We start from the raw sequence: 19,756 nt of genomic DNA, 5'->3' as shown, positions 1-19,756 counted from the left end.
AAGAGGCCTATATCAAGGTAAAGTTTACAGCATTTGATGAATCAGTAACGGGTACACAGAGAAAAGGAAAGGAATGATTCTAGTATTTAAACCTATTTTTAATTAGGGTTGTTTTGGTGTCTAACGCGTTATTCAATCTAATTAAAATTAGCTCCACTATTACATGTGGATCAAAAGACAGCCAGTGATTTAAAACTAACAACACTGCATAGTCCCCAATGTCCAGGTAACATTTCGTCTGTAAATAATAATTTAAATATTGACCAATCACACTTCGCCTTTTATAACGTTATTTGGGAGCATACAAATTCTAAAAATATCGGGCGAGTCTATTTTAGTGGCCGCAGTACAGCGAACCATACCAATACGTTATCAGTCTTCAATTTTACATTAAAAATTACTTATTTATTTATAAAAAAAAAAAACTAACTAAATCAGTCTTCAGTTTTACATTACAAATTATTTATTTTATATAATAAAACATGTTTTAAGGCATTCGTAATTCACACGAAACATGTCGTATACCCTCAGGATAATTCGGAATGTTTTCAAATTATTTTTAAATCACTGGCAGGATTCTGCAAGTAAGGTTTTGATTGGTGGACATGAGCTCCAACTGGCTGTCTTTAGATCCACATGTAATAGTGGAGCTAATTTTAATTAGATTGACGCGTTATTTCGACCTTTTCTTTGAGAAGTAAATAGAGGAAACCCGCTGTCGGCCACACTGATAAATCCTTACGAAAACATCAAAACAAAACAAAACAACAAAAAACAACACCCCTCAAAAAAAAGAAAACAAAAGAAAAAAAAAGAAAAAAGAAAGAATCAACATCCCCACAACATGCCAGAAAAATAATAAAACACACAAACCAATAAACAAAACAAAAAAAACCACGGTTGGACGGGGGGAAACCCCGAATCCATCAAGGGCGATCGATCTTGCGGCCCATGGCACCCGAGGCGAGCGCTCTACCACGGAGCGACACCATTCCGCCACAATCGATGGATGGATTGTATGTGAAGACAAAGGCAAATATCATAATATTACGATCCGGCGCTTCCAATGTCCCGGTTGGTGTTAATTAACGCGCTTCATGCATATTTTATTTAGTATAGTCTCAGACAGCACGTTTGTCGGCCCGCTAACAAAACAATCCCGACAATATTAGTTTTTATCGTCAACGAGCACGCAAAAAATATAACTGGATTTAAAAAAAATTATAAAAAATTCTGTATATCTATTGAAAGAAGCAGATCTGGCTCAGTCGGTAGAGAGCTCCCCTGGGGTGCTTTGGTCGTAGGATCAAACCACCTTGGGGGAACCCATTCTCTGATTGGATCCCCCCTCCATTTTCTGATTGACACCCCCCCCCCCCCCCCCCCCCCCCCCGTCCCAGCTAGTGCCTCATGACTGGTACATGTATATCTAAAGGCCGTGATAGTATTATGAGCTGTGATGTCTAAAGGAGTGCATAAATATAAAAGAACCAATGATGCTAATGGAAAAATGTACAATATTTCCTCTAAGACAAGTATGTCACAATTACCATATGTTTGATGTCCAATAGCCGATGATTAATAAATCAATGTGCTCTAGTGGTGCCGTTAAAGAAAACAAACTTTAAATTATGGCGGATGGAAACAGACACGATCAAGTTAAAGATATATTACACTGATATAGCTATCAAATGATTCATCAAGATTTCAACTATTAAAAATGCAGATATACTAAACAGCATAAGAAACGCAAACATTAAATTGCAGGGCCGTTCCCTGATCAAAATCCTGGGGAAGGGGGGGGGGGGCAGTACTTTTTATAAACAAATGAAACACTATAAAAATTAAACCCTGAGATATTTATGCTATTTTCTGGAGTAAAAAAACCCCTGCCTCTTTGCCATCCCCCCCCCCCCCCCCCGGCCCTGAATTGGTTTCATTAATTTATTTCAAGTTATTCAATTGTAACAATGATAATATAACCAAGAAAACGTAATTAATATATCATTTTATAATGTTATAATGGCAGCAAATTTAGTCTTATTAAAACGTTCCTTCAGCCCACTCTCTTCTTCATTTGACTCATTACTATACCACCAACTCAGGAAATTTGTTCGTGGGAATGGTTTACTTTAAAAGCTAGGATTTATTGCGTATAATCATCTTTAAAATATTGATGAAGTAATTCAGAAAGAAATAAGGGGGGGGGGGGGCGTGTCAAATTTTCATTGACTGGTACACGTACGAAGTATAGATTATGCTAGACAGGTTTCCCAAACAAACTTCCGCATCAATAACACGGAAGCCAATATGCCGAATTTCTTATCGTATCGCATGCTCGGCGGTGTTGAGTAACTATAAGAAATTTGAGTGATGCAAAATAAAAATCGACTGTCCATTTCAGTCCTGTCTATGATTAACAACTTGACTCCCCGATCGCGAACTTGCTTGTATTGAGTCGGCGGTGTCGATAGAAAGCACGTGACCGGCACAACAGCAGACCGGTGAGAAGTGATTGTGCGGCGGATTGTGTTGCCGATCTGTGTAAACATGGCTTTCTGCGCCAATAACAAGATATATTGTGTAGATATTGACGGGACTGATTTATTCCTGCGAATATTCGCCACGTCAAACTGTCGAGGAGCGGGATGATGGAGATAGATATAGTGCGTACATATTCAAGAGCGACGGGGAGTAGGATCGATCCCGTTAAGGTGACCTAAAGGTTAAATTCCGGTTCTAACCAGTGCTTTGCAACTGCTATATGTGATGACCCTTCCAACCCCCCCCCCCAAAAAAAACCCCACACACAAAAACAACAACAACAACAAAAAAACCAACAACACCAACAACCCCAAAACAAACAACAAAACATCACATACACAGCAAAAAAACAAAACAAAAAACACCCAAAAAACCAACCGAAGAATCCGCCCCCCAACCCCCCCAAAAACCCCAAACAAACAAAAACAAAACAAACAAACAAAAACAACAAAACAACAACCTCAAATAAAACAAAACTAAAAAGTGTGACGTGTGCCATCGAGTTTGTGAAAGAAAAGAAAGAATGTATATAAAAGCCACGTTTTTGCCCACCCTTTATGGCGGCAGAAAGTGTCCTTAAGCTTTTTAGCGAAGTATCACTTAACACAATGATTAACAATTAATTACAGCTGATAAAATAATTTGATGAGATGTCGTTAAACAAATATTCCTTTCATTTCGTTTCTCTCAAACACTACACTTTGACACAATCACCATCACTATGTATGACACCTAATAAAGGCTCATAAACCAATGTGATGGATTGTGATTTTAAAAAATACCCCTTTCCTTAGAAGCAATAATTCTTCGTTCTGTACGGTAAAAAAAAGTTTGAAAAAAAACCCCGTTTGACTGACAGAAAATGTTTTAAAGAGAGGTGTTGAAATTCAATCTCCTTAAAGCGACGTGTTGTCATTTTATTATATCGTAAACACCAACATTCCTCTCTTTTTTAAGGAAAAATAAACGGAATCCCAGTTCGCTAATAATAACGTTCCCACTTTCTGAACAAACCGCACCCCCGTTATGAGCAGATAACTGCGGCCTCACGAGATAAGTGTTACAAAATGTACCCCACGTTTGAAAGCGATACTCGTTCTTCGACAGTTGGCAAATAGTTATAACAGACGGTGTGTGCTCAGCAGATTTCGTTTCCGTTTTAGTAGCAATTTCGACTTTTTTAATGCCTCAGAATAAAACAGAATACGTCTACCCAAGTTGTGAGAGAACAATAAAACATGAAACATGGTTCGTTCACACATCTACATCGTTCTAAAAACACAGGAAAATTTATAACGAAAAAAAGACTCCCAGTAAAATAAATAAATAAATTAAAACAAAAATAATTAAATAATCTATAAACAAATAATAAATAAATAAATACATAAATAAATAAACAAATAAATAAACAAACAAATAAATAAATACAAAAATACATAAATAAATAAATAAGTACATAAATAAATACATTGAATCTTTAAAGATATAAACTGCCCCCCCCCCCCCCCCCCCCACCGGATCGCCACCATTAACGTGGAGAGAGAGAGAGAGAGAGAGAGAGAGAGAGGGATAAAGAATGAATAACTAATTCACAATCGTGTCGGCTGAACATCGATATTCTCAATATTCTCGCTTTCGTGCAAGAAAAAGGCTGACATACACACGCCCATATATATATCACTGACGATTGGATGTCAAACTTTTGGTAATTTTGACATATAGTCTTAGAGAGAAAACCCGCTACATTTTTCCATTAGTAGCAAGGAATCTTTTATATGCATCATCCCACAGACAGGATAGCACATACCACGGACTTTGATATAACAGTCGTGGTGCACTGGCTGGAATGAGAAATATCCCAATACGTCCACCGACGGGAATCGATCCCAGAGCGCTTTACCACTGAGCTGCTCCATATATATATATATATATATATATATATATATATATATATATATATACACGGAAACGATCAGCTATTTGCCCTATGAATAACCTGGTAGCAGACCCATAAACTAAGTATTAAAAATAACTCAATTAAATGAAAACCTTACTGAAAAAGAAGTACTGAGAAAGAAGTACTACTGAATAATTACAAAAACGCAGATGGGGCACGAAGACCTAATGATATTAGTCTTGCCATGTGAAAGAAATTACACATCACATAAATAGTAACCGCAAAAAAAGAGAACAGAAGAAAAAAAGGTTTTGTTTAAAGGGACATTCCTGAGTTTGCTGCCATTTTAAAGATGTTATCGATTAATAGAGACCTTTTAATTATTGTAATTACATATCAAATATTTTTTTTTTTGCATAAAATATTAGTATAGTATAGTAAACGTGTTTCTGATCGTTCTAATATTTGTACTTGGTTAAATTTCATTTTATTTCCTAAAAACGATATTTTCGTACGTACGAAATTATTTGAAGACAGAATCCAGTTTGGGCTTCTTACAAATATTAAGACGACCAGAAACACACTGAATATACAGACACTGATATTCAAAACAAGAAAATATATTTAATATGTAAGTTTAATCGTAGAAATATTTTATAAGTCGGAAACATCTTACAATGCAGCAAACTCAGGAATGTCCCTTTAACAATACGGCTAAAGTACATTGATTGATCAATCATCAGCTATTGGATGTCTGACGTAGGTTTCGAGAAAAACCCCGCTACATTTTGTTTTTCATTAGTAACAAGGGATATTTTATATGTACAGACAGAATAGCACATACCACGGCCTTTGATATACCAGTCGTGGTGCACTGGCTGGAACGAGAAATAGCCCAAGAAGCCCACTGATCCCAGACCGACCGCGCATTACCACTGGGCTACGTCCCGCTCCTAGTAACAGAAAATATTGACTGCAACCAAATTCGTCATTCACTCTATGAGGAAATGAACAATGTTACTGACAGTCAGTCCCATATACAGACGTATAACAACCAAATTCGTCATTCACTCTATGAGGAAATGAACAATGTTACTGACAGTCAGTCCCATATACAGACGTATAACAACCAAATTCGTCATTCACTCTATGAGGAAATGAACAATGTTACTGACAGTCAGTCCCATATACAGACGTATAACAACCAAATTCGTCATTCACTCTATGAGGAAATGAACAATGTTACTGACAGTCAGTCCCATATACAGACGTATAACAACCAAATTCGTCATTCACTCTATGAGGAAATGAACAATGTTACTGACAGTCAGTCCCATATACAGACGTATAACAACCAAATTCGTCATTCACTCTATGAGGAAATTAACAATGTTACTGACAGTCAGTCCCATATACAGACATATAACAACCAAGCGTGTAGGACCGATATCTGGGCATGGGATGCGTTCAACCGGAACGAGCAGAAAAACGTCCACTAGACTGCTTTATGCGCTGCACGGTAAACCAAATGGCCACATCGGGAACCAATCAAATAGTTCGCGAACGTGAGCGAAACGTTTGCTGGCTGAACTTAGTGCAGGTGTGTAGGGGGGAGGGGAAGGTGTAGAGGGCAAACACCATATTTTCATCTTTATTTATATAGAGTAGGACAAAAAACCCAAATATTTTCTACCTCAGAGGACATTGGGGGGGGGGGGGGGGGGGGGAGACTACAAGCCCCCGGACACCCTTCCCCTTTTCTAAGGACTTAATAACTAGTACTAGTACTATAGTGAAATAAATTTTGCTGATGATTCCCGGCACCACTTCACCGTTCGTGAGGGCTTAATAACTCTAGTACTGTAGTAAATTAAATTTTGTTTTAAATCCCACGTGTTGCCTTATTTTGTTTCTCCATCGGTATAGCAGGACCACTCAATAGGTTACTGATTCTGAATCATCTAACTGTTGGTTATTCATAAACTCGCTCCCGCCTTGGGGGGTTATGTAGTACGCCACTGTGTAACGGGGAGATACCGTTATACGATTATGATATACGCATTTTTATTTCGTTTCTTCTTTTGTACTGTTGTTTGTGCCAGTCACGCCAATATACAGCGAGCCGCCAGAGGTAATGACTCGAATTGCCCCTGCTACCGCTTCAGTGACTTCCAAAGCATACCTACGTCCCGGATACCAGTTGGGCAATAGTTTATCTCTCTCGCCTCACTTCTTTCGCGGTCCTCAGTCTACAGGTAGTATTCGTTGACGAAATCGTCATTACTGACAGTGTGTGGTATTTTTCTTCTTCTTCTTTTTCTTCTTCTTTTTTTTTAAATGGTTGCAGCAACACAAAATAGTATTTCCGGTAATGTTGGCATGTGGGTTGATTGGCACAGTGGGGTTTCTGACACTCACATGGGTGTACCCTGAAATAACTAGGTGTGGGTGGGTATTTAAAAAATATTTAAAACATCCCCCCCACCCCGAAAAAACACACAAAAACAACCCACATAAAAACACCACCCCCAACACCCACCAAAACACCCCCCCCCCCAAAAAAAAAAAAAAAAAAAAAAAAACCCAAACCCCAACAACAACCAAAAAAGCTAACAAATAATGTGAAGGAAGGAAGGAAATGTTTTATTTAACGACGCACTCAACACATTTTATTTACGGTTATATGGCGTCAGACATATAGTTAAGGACCACACAAATATTGAGAGAGGAAACTCGCTGTCGCCACTTCATGGGCTACTCTTTTCGATTAGCAGCAAGGGATCTTTTATATGCACCATACCACAGACAGGATAGTACATACCACGGCCTTTGTTACACCAGTTGCAGAGCACTGGCTGGAACGAGAAATAGCCCAATGAGTCCACCGACAGGGATCGATCCCAGACCGACCGCGCATCAAGCGAACGCTTTACCAATGTGTTAATATATATTAAAAAATAATGTTAAAATTATGTTGTATTTCATTATTTCCTGTCTGTGGGATGGTACATATAAAATACCATTTGCTACTAATGGAAACATGTAGCGGGTTTTCTCTCTAAGACTATGTCAAAATTACCAAATGTTTAACATCCAATAGCCGATGATTAATAAATCAATGTGCTCTAGTGGTGTCGTTAAACAAAACAAATTTCGACTGTTTTCACTTCAAGCAGTGTTCCACGACTGGTATTTCAATGGCCTTGGAATGTGCTATCCTGTCTTTAAGAAAGTGCGTATAAAAGATCCTTTCAACTAATAATGAAAACATGTAGCGAGTTTTCTCAAAAACCTGTGTAACAAACATCAAATGTTTGACATCCAACAGCCGATGATTAATTAATCAAAATGTTTTAATGATAACATTAACTAACATACACAAAAACAACAACTTTATTTGCACTTCACTATCAACCGGAAGTTATGTCTGGCATCTCGCCTGCCAGTTATCAATTATTCTGGGACTGGCGGCAAGCGAAGCGAAACCAAGTAAATATTTCATACCAGCAGATCAATCCACAAAGAGATACAAGCAAGGGATTGGAAATTATTGAAATTACACGTCTTGTAGATGGGAAAGAGCCACGCCCCTTATTGAAGTAAGTATCTGACGTAATTAACCCAATCGACCGTTATCTATCTACGAGTACTTCCTAAGTAATGTCCTTCATATCAAGCTGAAAATATCTTTAAATTAACACTCAGCCGCGTCCGTACAAATACGTTTTATATTCCAGGGGCGGAATGCAGGAGCGGAATGCAGGGGTGGATCCAGGAAATTATATATACGTAAGTTTTGATGAAATCTGTCTACACCGGCATATTTCATCAGTCCCAAGTGTATCCGAGTTAGACAGTCCACTTTAAATATACAAAGGATATTTCATGGTGTTTTTTTTTAAATATGATTTATATCTCATTGAATGAAGTTTGCAATCACATCTCACGCGACGAGTGTGATATGATTGCAAACTTCACGAGATGAGATATAAATCATATTTGACAAAAAAACCCATTAAATGTTTTATATTATATAACTTTTGGCAATTTAACTTTATTTTTAAAATGCCAGCAGCAAAATAGTTCCAGCTTTCTTACAGTGAAGATAACACTTTTTACAGTGACGATACACATTTTAGAGTGATATAGTGACATTTTCACTCTCAAATGTGTTATCGTCACTGAGTGACTGATAACACTTTTATTTCACTGATATTTTAAGATATTTCACTAAATGTTATATAATAAATATATATCTCCAACTTCTGAAAACGACAAGCCAATGGATTGTTTTTACATCCCATCGGTGAGAACATCATTCGTTATTTTTGTTAACATATACTGTGTTAACACGTATACGTGTCATAACAAATAAAAACAGATTGCTGGCTGCTCGTAGGTGATGACATCCAATGAAAAAAGAAGCACGGTCGAAATGGATCACTAGATGTGACGAACACGTTAACTTGAAATTGACTTATCTACAAAGCGCTAGGGCCGTAAATAGATTTTAGTTGGAAAAGACCATTAAATTTATTTTGAAACCTGGGTTTTGAGAATATGTAACAAATAGACTACTACATTCGTGTCCCTTAGATAACATTTATCTTACAACTCGTTGTTTAAAGAAACGCGTCCAACTCGCTTTCGCACGTTAGATACGTTTTAAAACAATTCGCTGTAAAATAAATGACGTTCATGCAGTGTTCTCTATTTACACGGGCGTAGGAACGTACCAAAAAATATGTGTGGGGGGGGGGGGGGGGGGCGACACACACACACACACACACACACACATATATATATATATATATAAATAAATATATATATATAATATCATTGCTACTACAAAGTGAGGGAACACATGCCCCTTGCCCCCACCCCCACCCCCACTTCCTACGCCACTTCCTACTTGAATTTAGTTGTGGGGTTTTTTTTGTGTTTTTAAAATTATTCGCTTAAAATCCCATCAACTTTTGTGTCAATTAACATAACGATGACTTGTGAACAGTTATAGGTCCAATTTGCAGAAACGAATATAAGCCGTTTGCCGAACGAACAGAAAATGGATTAATAGTTATCTATTTTCCCTTGCTACATTAATGTTTGCTTTGCAGACTGTGGTTGTTTCTGTTGGAACTAAACTCTAAACTCTCCGCTTCATTGTCTGGTGACGAACACTAATGGTATTCGATACTAGTTCGCGAAAGCTTGCGGTAGAGTTTCGCGCGCAACAATGGCAGACAATCGTAACGACAGCAAACAAACGCGGACTAATGGCGTGTTCACGTGACTGCCATTAAAGCATATAGATCTGCCCGGACCCACGAGACGGCGGCTTTACTCCTGAGTGTAGCTCTCATTTCTCGCCCATTACGGGCAGAAGACAAAATACAATGTCGTAAATAGCCTGGAACGTCCGTAGCTACAGTCTAACACACATAACGTGAGCTCACACGAAACCATCAACGTGTTGAAATGAGAGAAGTCAAGGATAGACAATCCAAAAACTTCATTATTATAAAAGTGATTTCATGCTCTAGCTCTTAATTGGTATAACGTTCGCCTGGGGTGCTTCGGTAACAGGATCGAATCTCATCGGGGGACTCATTCTCTGACTGGGTTTTCCCCCGTCCAACCAGTGCCCTACGAATGGTATGTCAAAGGCCATGGTATGTACTATCCTGATTGTCGGATGGTGCATATAAATGATCACTTGCTACTATTGGAAAAAATTTAGCAGGTTTCCTCTCGAAGACTAATGTTTGACATCCAATAGCCGATGATTAATAAATCAATGTGCTCCAGTGGTGTCATTAAACAAAACAAATTTTAACCTTTTTTTTTCTTTTTTTCTTTAAATTGCGATTATTTTTCAAATTCAAATTCTTTATTGCTTCAAGATTTTACAACTTATTGGCATTATACGGAAAGGAAGGAAGGAAATGGTTTATTTAACGACGCACTCAACACATTTTATTTACGGTTATATGGCGTCGGATACAAACATAAACAAAAATAAATAAATAAATAAATAAATACTGTACACGATAATGGTGTAGAGTGATTATATTGAAATTATTAATTGTCTCATATAACGGTAATTGCGATAATTAGTTTAAAGAATCCACTACTGCGATGTAGACCTTTTCTTGCGAATAGAACCAAGGAACTTATATCTGCAGGGTTTCTGCCAGAGGGTAAAACGGGTATGGCGCCATACCCAAATGTTTTTGCAGATTTTATTTTCAAGTTAACTTTTTGACAAAATTAATTACTCTTTATCATTACTGTATTATTTTCTTAACCCTAACCTTAAATGTAACCCATTTTCTTTCTTGTGGAGGTCCTCATATCCCTTGTTGACTGTGGTTGCATTCATTTCCATAGCGCCATGCCCAAAAATGTCTTTCTGGCAGACACACTGATCTGTACTTTTCATCAGGCGGGAGAACACATGCTACGGTTAGGTTTCCTGCAGCAGAGAGTAACGGGTTCACAGTCACATCAAGAACTCGTTTTAAGTTGGTTAGACTGTAGCCAATTTGCAATATTCGTGTGCAGTTTGGCCGAACACTCTCTCTCTAGCCACTTTGCGATACACGCGAAGTGAAAACCATTGGTAACCATGACTACAAAATATGATTTTTTCCGGAAATAAATCTGGAAAGTTAAATACAGTTTATCATAATTGGACGCTTTGTTACATCGTCCAAGTGTTTACTGTATCGGTAAAAGCAATCGAAGTGCAGAGAAAACCAATCGATAACCGGCCGCGCTACAGAATGCCATGATTTGCTTTCGAATCTCCGGAGTTCTCCGTAGGGACTTGGTTTCGTGGCGCGCTAGGATCAATGGAGGAATCTTTTTGGATTTATCTAGCTCCCGTGACTATCAAAGCAACAGATGATGACACAAAATCGAGTGGGGAAAAAACCGTAGAGCGTTTCCAGTGATGGAGGAAGATAGTGCGAGCCAAAAGGAAAAAAAACAACCCAAAAAACCCCGGATAAAACGAAAACAGGTTGCCTTCCGGAATCGAAGTAGCGGCATCATAATGTGCTTTGACGTTTGAAACCGTAGAGTGCTGATTATGGCGGTTCCGAAACTGATTACATGCGGGAGGCGAGAGACATCGTAATTAGTCTCTTATACCTGGCGGATCTACGACAATGTTTCCATACGATTGGTTTATATATAATAGAGAATACTACACGAGTGGCCGTTGAGTGCCATTTACCTTACAACCAGTTGTTTTAAAATGTCTCTAACGAGCGAAAGCCAGTTGAATTCGTTTCAAAACAACGAGTTGCAAGATTAATGCAATCTAACGGACACAAATGTAGTATTCTATTTCTTACATATTCTTAAACCAGGTTTTTAAAATTAAATTTAAAAAACACACCCCCCCCCCCCCCCCCAAACAAACCCCGTCTTTTTCAACTAAAATGTGTTTACTCGCGCGGAAATTAAATTTATACGTCACACAGTAATCAGTTTCTGGTTAATGTACACGTCACAGAACAATCAATTTCGGACGTCCTTATTTCATTGGCTGGTGTGGCTCTGGTGACCGGGTCATCACCGCGGAGCAGCCAATCACAAGTGTCAACCGTTTTTTCCATCATGTGTTCGAGGCGTTATCTATCTACAACACTAATATCAAAACCTATATTAGCTCGGCCATTTACCTTTCGACCGACCGTTCAAAATTGCGCCAAATTCCATCAATCAAAATTGCGCACCCTTTTCTCTTTGGCATTTAACTGCTCCATTCAAATTCCATAGCACCACCACCACCCCCACCCGCCTGCTACCGATTTGATCGGGCTGCTGGTGCTCCCTTGCACCTGCCAGTGCAGGCGGTCCCTCCTCCCCCCTCCCCCCATCTTTCCTGTCATGGACGGAGGACAGGCGTGCGCTACAACAGCTTGTTCTGAATGTACACGTAAAACCCTATGACCTGACCTGACCTGATCTACAACGGGTCAACTCGTACACGGGTGTATAAGAAATAAACACGTTGTTCTATGGGCGGTGAAATTTATCAATAAACAACAACAACAACATGACCATCTATCGTTTGTGAATTCTTTTTCGTAACCTAACCCAGGTTAATGAAACCTATACCCATCGCCCAGAAATAATCCCCTTATTTTTCATACATAATATTAAAGAATATCAGTTTTACCCACAGCTAATAACTACACGCCGCAGGAGACCCACACAATATACCTCGAGGTGGCTATTTTAGAGCGAGGAAAGGGATTTATCACGTCCAGACGCGGATCCAAGGTGGGTCCAAGGGGTCTAAACCCCCACCCTCTGCTCACGGCAACAACATGTATTTTCCCCCACTTATTTTAATGTGCATTTACTGTTAATATACAATATATAAGTAGTTGCTTGTAGACCCAAACACCCCACCCCTGTAAAAGATCCTGGACCGCGCCTGACGTCAGCACAAACGAAATTTAAACCCAGTTTTGACATTCATAAATGCAATCAATGTTCAGGCACGTCTCCCCCTGGGCACTTCCTCAGACATCGCCACTGCATGCGTCCAGGGCGGGAAAACATTGGCAAAATCAAGTGAAAATATGAATACCCAGACACACGTGCAGCAATTTATGCAGGTGTGTGTGTGTGTGTGTGTGTGTGTGTGTGTGTGTGTGTGTGTTGTGGGGGGGGGGGGGGGGAGATCTAGAATAACGAGTGACGTTTATGGGATCATGCTACTCTTAAAAATATATTTTTTAAAAAGAAAGAAAATTTGCTTGATTGGGGGAGAGGTAAACCCTCGAAGCCCCAAGCCCCCCACCCCCACCCACCACCCGCACACGTGTCTGCTACCCGCCAAAGATTCATAGATACCTTGAAAGTAATAAAAGCTATCTCACCTTTAGCCATTTCTTCTCTGTATTTTCTTTCAATAAACTGAAAAAGAAAAGACCAACAATAAGTAAACCAATATTGATTCTTGAAACACAGTTACTCAGTAACTGTAAATACGTCAGAATAAAGTGATAAAATGTTTAAATACACACAGCATTAATACCTCAGGAATAGTGAAATCATTAACCCATTTTATCGTAGTTTAAAAGCACATAAAATAGTCCTTGCTGTTAATCAATAGGAGTAGCCTATGTAAGGAAACGGGTTGCCTTTCGAACATACATTTGTTTATTTATAAACCGTCGTTCGAAGCCCAATATTATTATCAGTTAAGACACATGGCCGTTTAAGAGAGAGAGAGAGAGAGAGAGAGAGAGAGAGAGAGAGAGAGAGAGAGAGAGAGAGAGAGAGAGAGAGAGAGAGAGAGAGAGATACAGATACAGAGAGATACAGAGAGAGAGAGAGAGAGATACAGAGAGAGAGAGAGAGAGAGAGAGAGAGAGATACAGAGAGAGAGAGAGAGAGAGAGAGAGAGAGAGAGAGAGAGAGAGAGAGTTTTTTGTTTGACGACACCACTAGAGCAGATTGATTTATTAATCATCGGATATTGGATGTCAAACATTTGGTAATTCTGACACATAGTCTTCAAGGAAAACCTGCTATATTTGTGTTCCATTAGCAGCAAGGGATCTTTTACATGCACTTTCCCACAGACAGGTCAGCACATACTACGGCCTTTGATATACTAGTTGTGGAGCACTGGTTGGGAATGGGAATAATCCAATGAGTCCGCCGAGGACGCTCGATCCTTCGATCCAAGCACCTCAGGCGAGCGCTGTACCAACTGACCTAAATTCCGCCCACGCTGTTTACGAAAATTGCACCGGTTGGAATGGGAAAAAACCCGAGTTCACAAAGCGCTCCACCATTAAGCTAGAGTTATCTCGTCCCAGTGTTACACTCTGTTGCCATCAGCCGTCTGTTGATATGGATCGGCTAGCGCGGGGTTACGGTTCTCTGAGAAAAGTGTTCCTAATTATCTAGTCATCATGCCGACAACACAAACAGTCTTGTTTCACAAATCGTTCAGCGCGAGCGTTACAAATATGAAAAACATAGCATATTATTATTCCTTTACGTCAAACTCGCCAAGTATCTCAGCAATGTGCGGTGTTGCTTCCGGTGTAAACGTTAGGTTAAAGAGAGTTGTAAGTTCTTGTTATTAAAAGTATACAACACTCGAGAGAGTTATTCAAACAAAGCAAAACTTCAAACCAGACTGATTTAAATCATTGTGAAATCATGATGTTGATGGCCTCATGAAGCTGGAGTTAAAAATATAAAAATTTAGCAGATATTTGGTATTGTTTCCAATTTTAAATACGTTTCTTGTGTACTCTCTACCCATTTGAGGTCATCAGAAAGTACATGTTGTAATCAAATAGGTGTATGAGACAAAGAGAGAGAGAGAGAGAGAGAGAGAGAGAGAGAGAGAGAGAGAGAGAGAGAGAGAGAGAGAGAGAGAGAGAGAGACACACACACACACACACAGACAGACAGACAGACAGAGCGAGAGAGACAGAGCGAGAAAGGGGAGAGAAGCAGACAGGCAGATGGAAAGGAAAATAGAAATATCGAGAGAGAAGGGAAGAGGAGGAAGAAGGGAGGGATGGAGGGAGAGATTGAGGTATTTAGCGTTTAGCACAATAAACATTCCTAATGTAATAATGTATTCATGTTTTGAACTATTCTATAAATAATCAAACTCGCGACAACGCACACATTCATCATTTTATTATCGAGCTTGTAGATTTACGAGGCATTTTGTACGGCACCCCTCTCATCGTTTCTTAAATGGCCCTTAAGAGGATATAGTTTTAAAGTCTTGGAGCGCATAAAGCCCCAAATTGTTTTATGTGGTCTTTTTTCTTTTTCGTTTTCTTTTTCTTGTATCCAAAGGATGTGTAAAATCAGCTTTATTATCTGGGAGTGTTACCACCCAAAACTTCACTTCTGCTTCTGGAAACAGCACACGACATTTTACTAGTTTCTCACACACACATACACAAACGTCAGAACATCCATATTCACAGAGTCAGACCGATAGGCAATTGATTCTAATCACGCGAAATTTTAACGTGAATATGTAATTTTGTATCTCCTCGTGTCTTCCTGGGGAAACCATTAAAAAAACTCTCACGCGATTTTCATTGTCCCCGCCATAATGCTGCGGCTCCTGTTTCAAATATAACTGAACCACTTTGAACAGCAATGTCTCGTTAGTGAAGTGATCTTTCCTCTCTCTAATTGACCAGGATGACTTCATTCTGGAGGAATCCCGATCATTAGCTAACACCATGAATTGTCGCGTCACTTACCGGGAACAATACGAGATCCAGATCATCTACAGTTACCAAACTGTTTAATCCGGCGGATGCAGGATTAGATTTCCTCAGGAGAAAAGCAGTAAAATATAAACTCATTGACAGGCCTTGTTTGAAATTGTTCAAGTCAAAAAGAAATGTGATCGCCGGAGGTATGTCCGCAACAGAATTTATTGTCGTCTGCATTTTTTTCTTCTTTTTTATTTTTGATCGTTTGTTTGATGTGAAGTTTCCATTGACGTCTGCTGTTCTAGATGCATGCTATTACCTCAGCGTGTGCGCAAGGTGTTCAGGATGTTATGAAACGAGGATGTGAGTGATGCAGAATTACAACAAGGGTGTGCGGTGCCTCTGGGTGATTTTCAAGATGGGCCACGCCTAGATTTTTTTTTAATAATAGTAAAATTTAACATCATTATTAGGCAGACTTTAACGCCCTGGGCCACCGCCTATTCTGTCTGCATCAAAGTGAGGTTGTTAGATCATTAAATTTACATATGACAGGAAGATGGCCGTCTAAGCGCGCGAATGAGATTTTCGTTTCTAAGTGTATGCAGAAATTGCGCGCGCGTGCGTTTGGGGATATTTATGAGAGAGAGAGAGAGAGAGAGAGAGAGTGTGTGTGTGTGAGAGAGAAACAGAAGCAGAAACAGAGAGACAGGGAGAGACAGACAAAGAGACAAAGACGCACAGAGAATGTATGTGTGCGCACGCGTGTATAAGAGAGAGAGAGAGAGAGAGAGAGAGAGAGAGAGAGAGAGAGAGAGAGAGAGAGAGAGAGAGAGAGAGAGAGAGAGAGAGAGAGAGAGAGATAAAAGACAGAGACAAACATACAGACAGACTCAGAAGCAGAAACAGAGACAAACAGGGAGAGACAGACACAGAGACAAACAGAGACACAGAGAATGTATGTGTGCGGGCGCACGCGTGTATAGGATAGAACGAGAGAGAGAGAGAGAGAGAGAGAGAGAGAGAGAGAGAGAGAGAGAAAGAGAGAGAGAGAATGAGAATGTGTACGAGAGGGAAAGGGTTTGTGTATGTATATGGTGTCACTGATTGTGTATGGTTGATGAGCACTTACGTCTTACACCCAGAGGAACTTGGAACATTTTGACAGCTAATGAACGAGAATGTTTATAAAATTTTCCTCCTCTCTCCTTTACCCCAACTATCCGCCATTTCTTTTCCCCCACCCCATTGTTTTTCTGTTTCCTCACAGATTTGTCTAACAATGTACTCGAGGGGTGTACGGTTACTGGTGGCTGCTGGTGTGACCGTCTTATTAACTGATCGCTAACGTCCGGATCGCCATCGATTGGTTTACCGCTTAACGAGCGCTGACTCGCGGCTCTCCGTCAATCGAACGATTACTCCACTGCGCCGCAGATTGCGCCGAACATCAACTAAAACGTTAGTCGATAAGGATTAGCCAGAGTTCGGCTCTTGCAGAATATGGCGGGAGTATAGCAATCGAATGCGATTATTGATAAATCTGGCACCATTTGGCGGGCTTTGAGCGCTGATTGTTGCGTGAGTTAAAGTTAATACGTGTTTCGGTCTATGTCGTACAGGGTAATGACAGGGTGTATGGATCAGGGAAGGAAAAGAAAGGAATCTTTGCTTTAACGACATCTCTGGCACATTATTGCTGTTGTTAAACCAGTAGCTATTAGGGTTGTTTGCTATGCACACAGTTGTTGGCGTAGTGAGGGCGCAAAAAACGAAAAACGGACGCATCAAAATTGGCCTATATGAAAACCGATCCTTAAAGAGCGACACGAAGGCCTACGACAACTGTAATGTATAGTTTAACAATTGACATACAAACTTGTATCTGCAGAGTCCGTAGTATTTTGTTGCTTCCTTCAAGAAGGGTTGCGGGACGTAGTCCTGTGGTAAAGGGCTCGCCTGGTGCGCGGTCGGTCTAGGATCGATTCCCGGTAGTGCACCACAACCGGCATATAAAAGGCCATGGTGTGTGCTATCCTGTCTGCAGGATGGTGCACATAAGAGATCCATTGTTACTAATGAAAAATAAATGTAGCGTGTTTCCTCTCTAAGACGTCAAAATTACCAAATGTTTGACATCCAATAGCCGATGATTAATAAATCAATGTACTTTAGTGGTGTTAAACAAAACACACTTTAACTTTTCTAATAGCCTATGATTAAAAAATAAATATGCTCTAGTGGTGTCGTTAAACAAAAAAAACTTTTGTCTTTAAGTCTTCGACATATCAGGCAAGATACTGGAACATTATGTAACATATTCAGCATTCGCGTTTTCCAAGTGTAGACAGTTACAAGTGGACAAAAACAAAACTAGATGCTTAAATTGTCTAGTCCACGTTAAAAGGTCATGTTCAAATTTCACCATATTCAAGAAAACTATATGTATGCAAAGAAACCAAGTGGCTTGTTTTACGACTACTCGAATCCTTAAAGCGTCTCTTTCAAAAATAGTTTATTACAATAGAAGGTGTGGGGGGAAAAGTAGGCGTTTCTCCATCAAACGGAACAGCCAATGAACAGCCAGTTCAAAATAGCGTTAATCCCGTCTTTCGCGTGCAAAAAATACAGTTCACCTTTTGTGTCGCGCCTTCGGTGTTTTCGCATCAGCCATCGACAGGTGAGCGAGACAATTTGAAACGCCAGAAAATTCGCCTCAGAGAAATTTCCATTAAAAAATACACAAAAACCATAGACGGAACCGGAGTTAATAGAAGAATTCTTGAACGTATCTATAAAGCTTTTGACATTTTGTGCCTTCTGAACAGTGAAGTCGACTTGGATTACAAACACGCGACAATAGGGATAGGCACATCAAAAGTGATATACTTTGGTCTAAAATTAATTTAATTCACACGTTCCTGCTAATAAAAAAAGAAGATTATATGGTTATCCCGGTCATAAAGATGACGGCTGAAAAGTGCAAACATTTACGCCCAAAAATAAAGGAATTTTTTTTGTTTCTAAAAGATATTTAATAATCAGAATAACGTCTCTAATATTTGTGACATAACATAATTTACCTTTCTTTGTTCTTTCAATACTCTTTACCTCGTTTTCCTTCTGCTATATTCAGATGGAAAGTAAAGAATTTTGATGATACTGGACTTTTGCAAGTACATTTTTAAAGTATTCCCTTCTGGATTGCCAGGACGTGTGGCAATTTACTCGTAAAACATCACAAGTGACCAAGATTCACGTACAGCACATTGATTTATTCACCCTATTGGATGTCAAAGCTTTGTTAGTTCTGACTACTGACATATAGTCTCAGAGAGGAAACCTACTACATGTTTTCATTAGCAGCAAGGGTTTTTAAAATGCACTTTCCCCACACACAGGGAAGCACATACCACGGCCTCCTTCATACCAGTCGTTGAGTACAGGTTGGGATAGGAGACGAAAAAACCCAATCAGGGAATGAGTCCTCTAAGAGGGTTCGATTCCCGAACATAACGTTTGGTTTCCATAAATCCGTTAATCGACGCAGATCGACGCAGACGATTTTGCGACATATCTTCAAAGTTCAAACAAGTTTCAACTTGCACGATCCTTCTCAGATCCGAGAGTACCTGTCGTACAGGCAGGCCCACTGAGAATTACCACCCCTAGTTCCGCCACTGACATGCAAGATGGTGTATAATATTTTAATGTCTCTCTACGCATTTAGCTGCTATTACTAATAATACAGACACCGTACACCGGAAATAGCTATTGGTTTACCAAGCAAACTGTCGGAGCGAGTATGGACGTGTTTACACAGCACGAGAGTGAAAAATCTATTGATGACGAACGCTCTCGCCTCCTCAGCAGTTATTAACATCATTTTACTAATAAAAATAAAAACAAGATAAAACACACAGACATAACTACAGATCTAATCAACTCGAGTGTTTCCGTTGTCAACATTTATCATCACCGGCGTAGTCGGAGGGGAGAGGAGCATGGGGGGCCATGGACCCTTCTCCCAATCACATTTCTGGAGTTTTTTTTATATATTTGCCTGTCGCCCTTAACGTGTGTATAA

General features: G+C 39.6%; 1 protein-coding gene across 1 annotated transcript in view; it reads right to left on the bottom strand.

Moving 5' to 3' along the window:
- Nucleotides 1-19,756, bottom strand: part of LOC121370448 (tumor necrosis factor ligand superfamily member 10-like) — a 56,761-nt gene that overhangs the window by 17,814 nt on the left and 19,191 nt on the right. The window contains exon 2 of the mRNA XM_041495680.1: nt 13,342-13,378. Within this exon, the coding sequence (XP_041351614.1) occupies nt 13,342-13,378 (37 nt within the window). The remainder of the gene's footprint in view (nt 1-13,341; nt 13,379-19,756) is intronic.

This window comes from Gigantopelta aegis, chromosome 1, assembly GCF_016097555.1.
Source record: "Gigantopelta aegis isolate Gae_Host chromosome 1, Gae_host_genome, whole genome shotgun sequence".
Lineage (NCBI taxonomy): Eukaryota > Metazoa > Mollusca > Gastropoda > Neomphalida > Peltospiridae > Gigantopelta > Gigantopelta aegis.
This window is presented reverse-complemented; position numbering and strand designations above follow the sequence as displayed.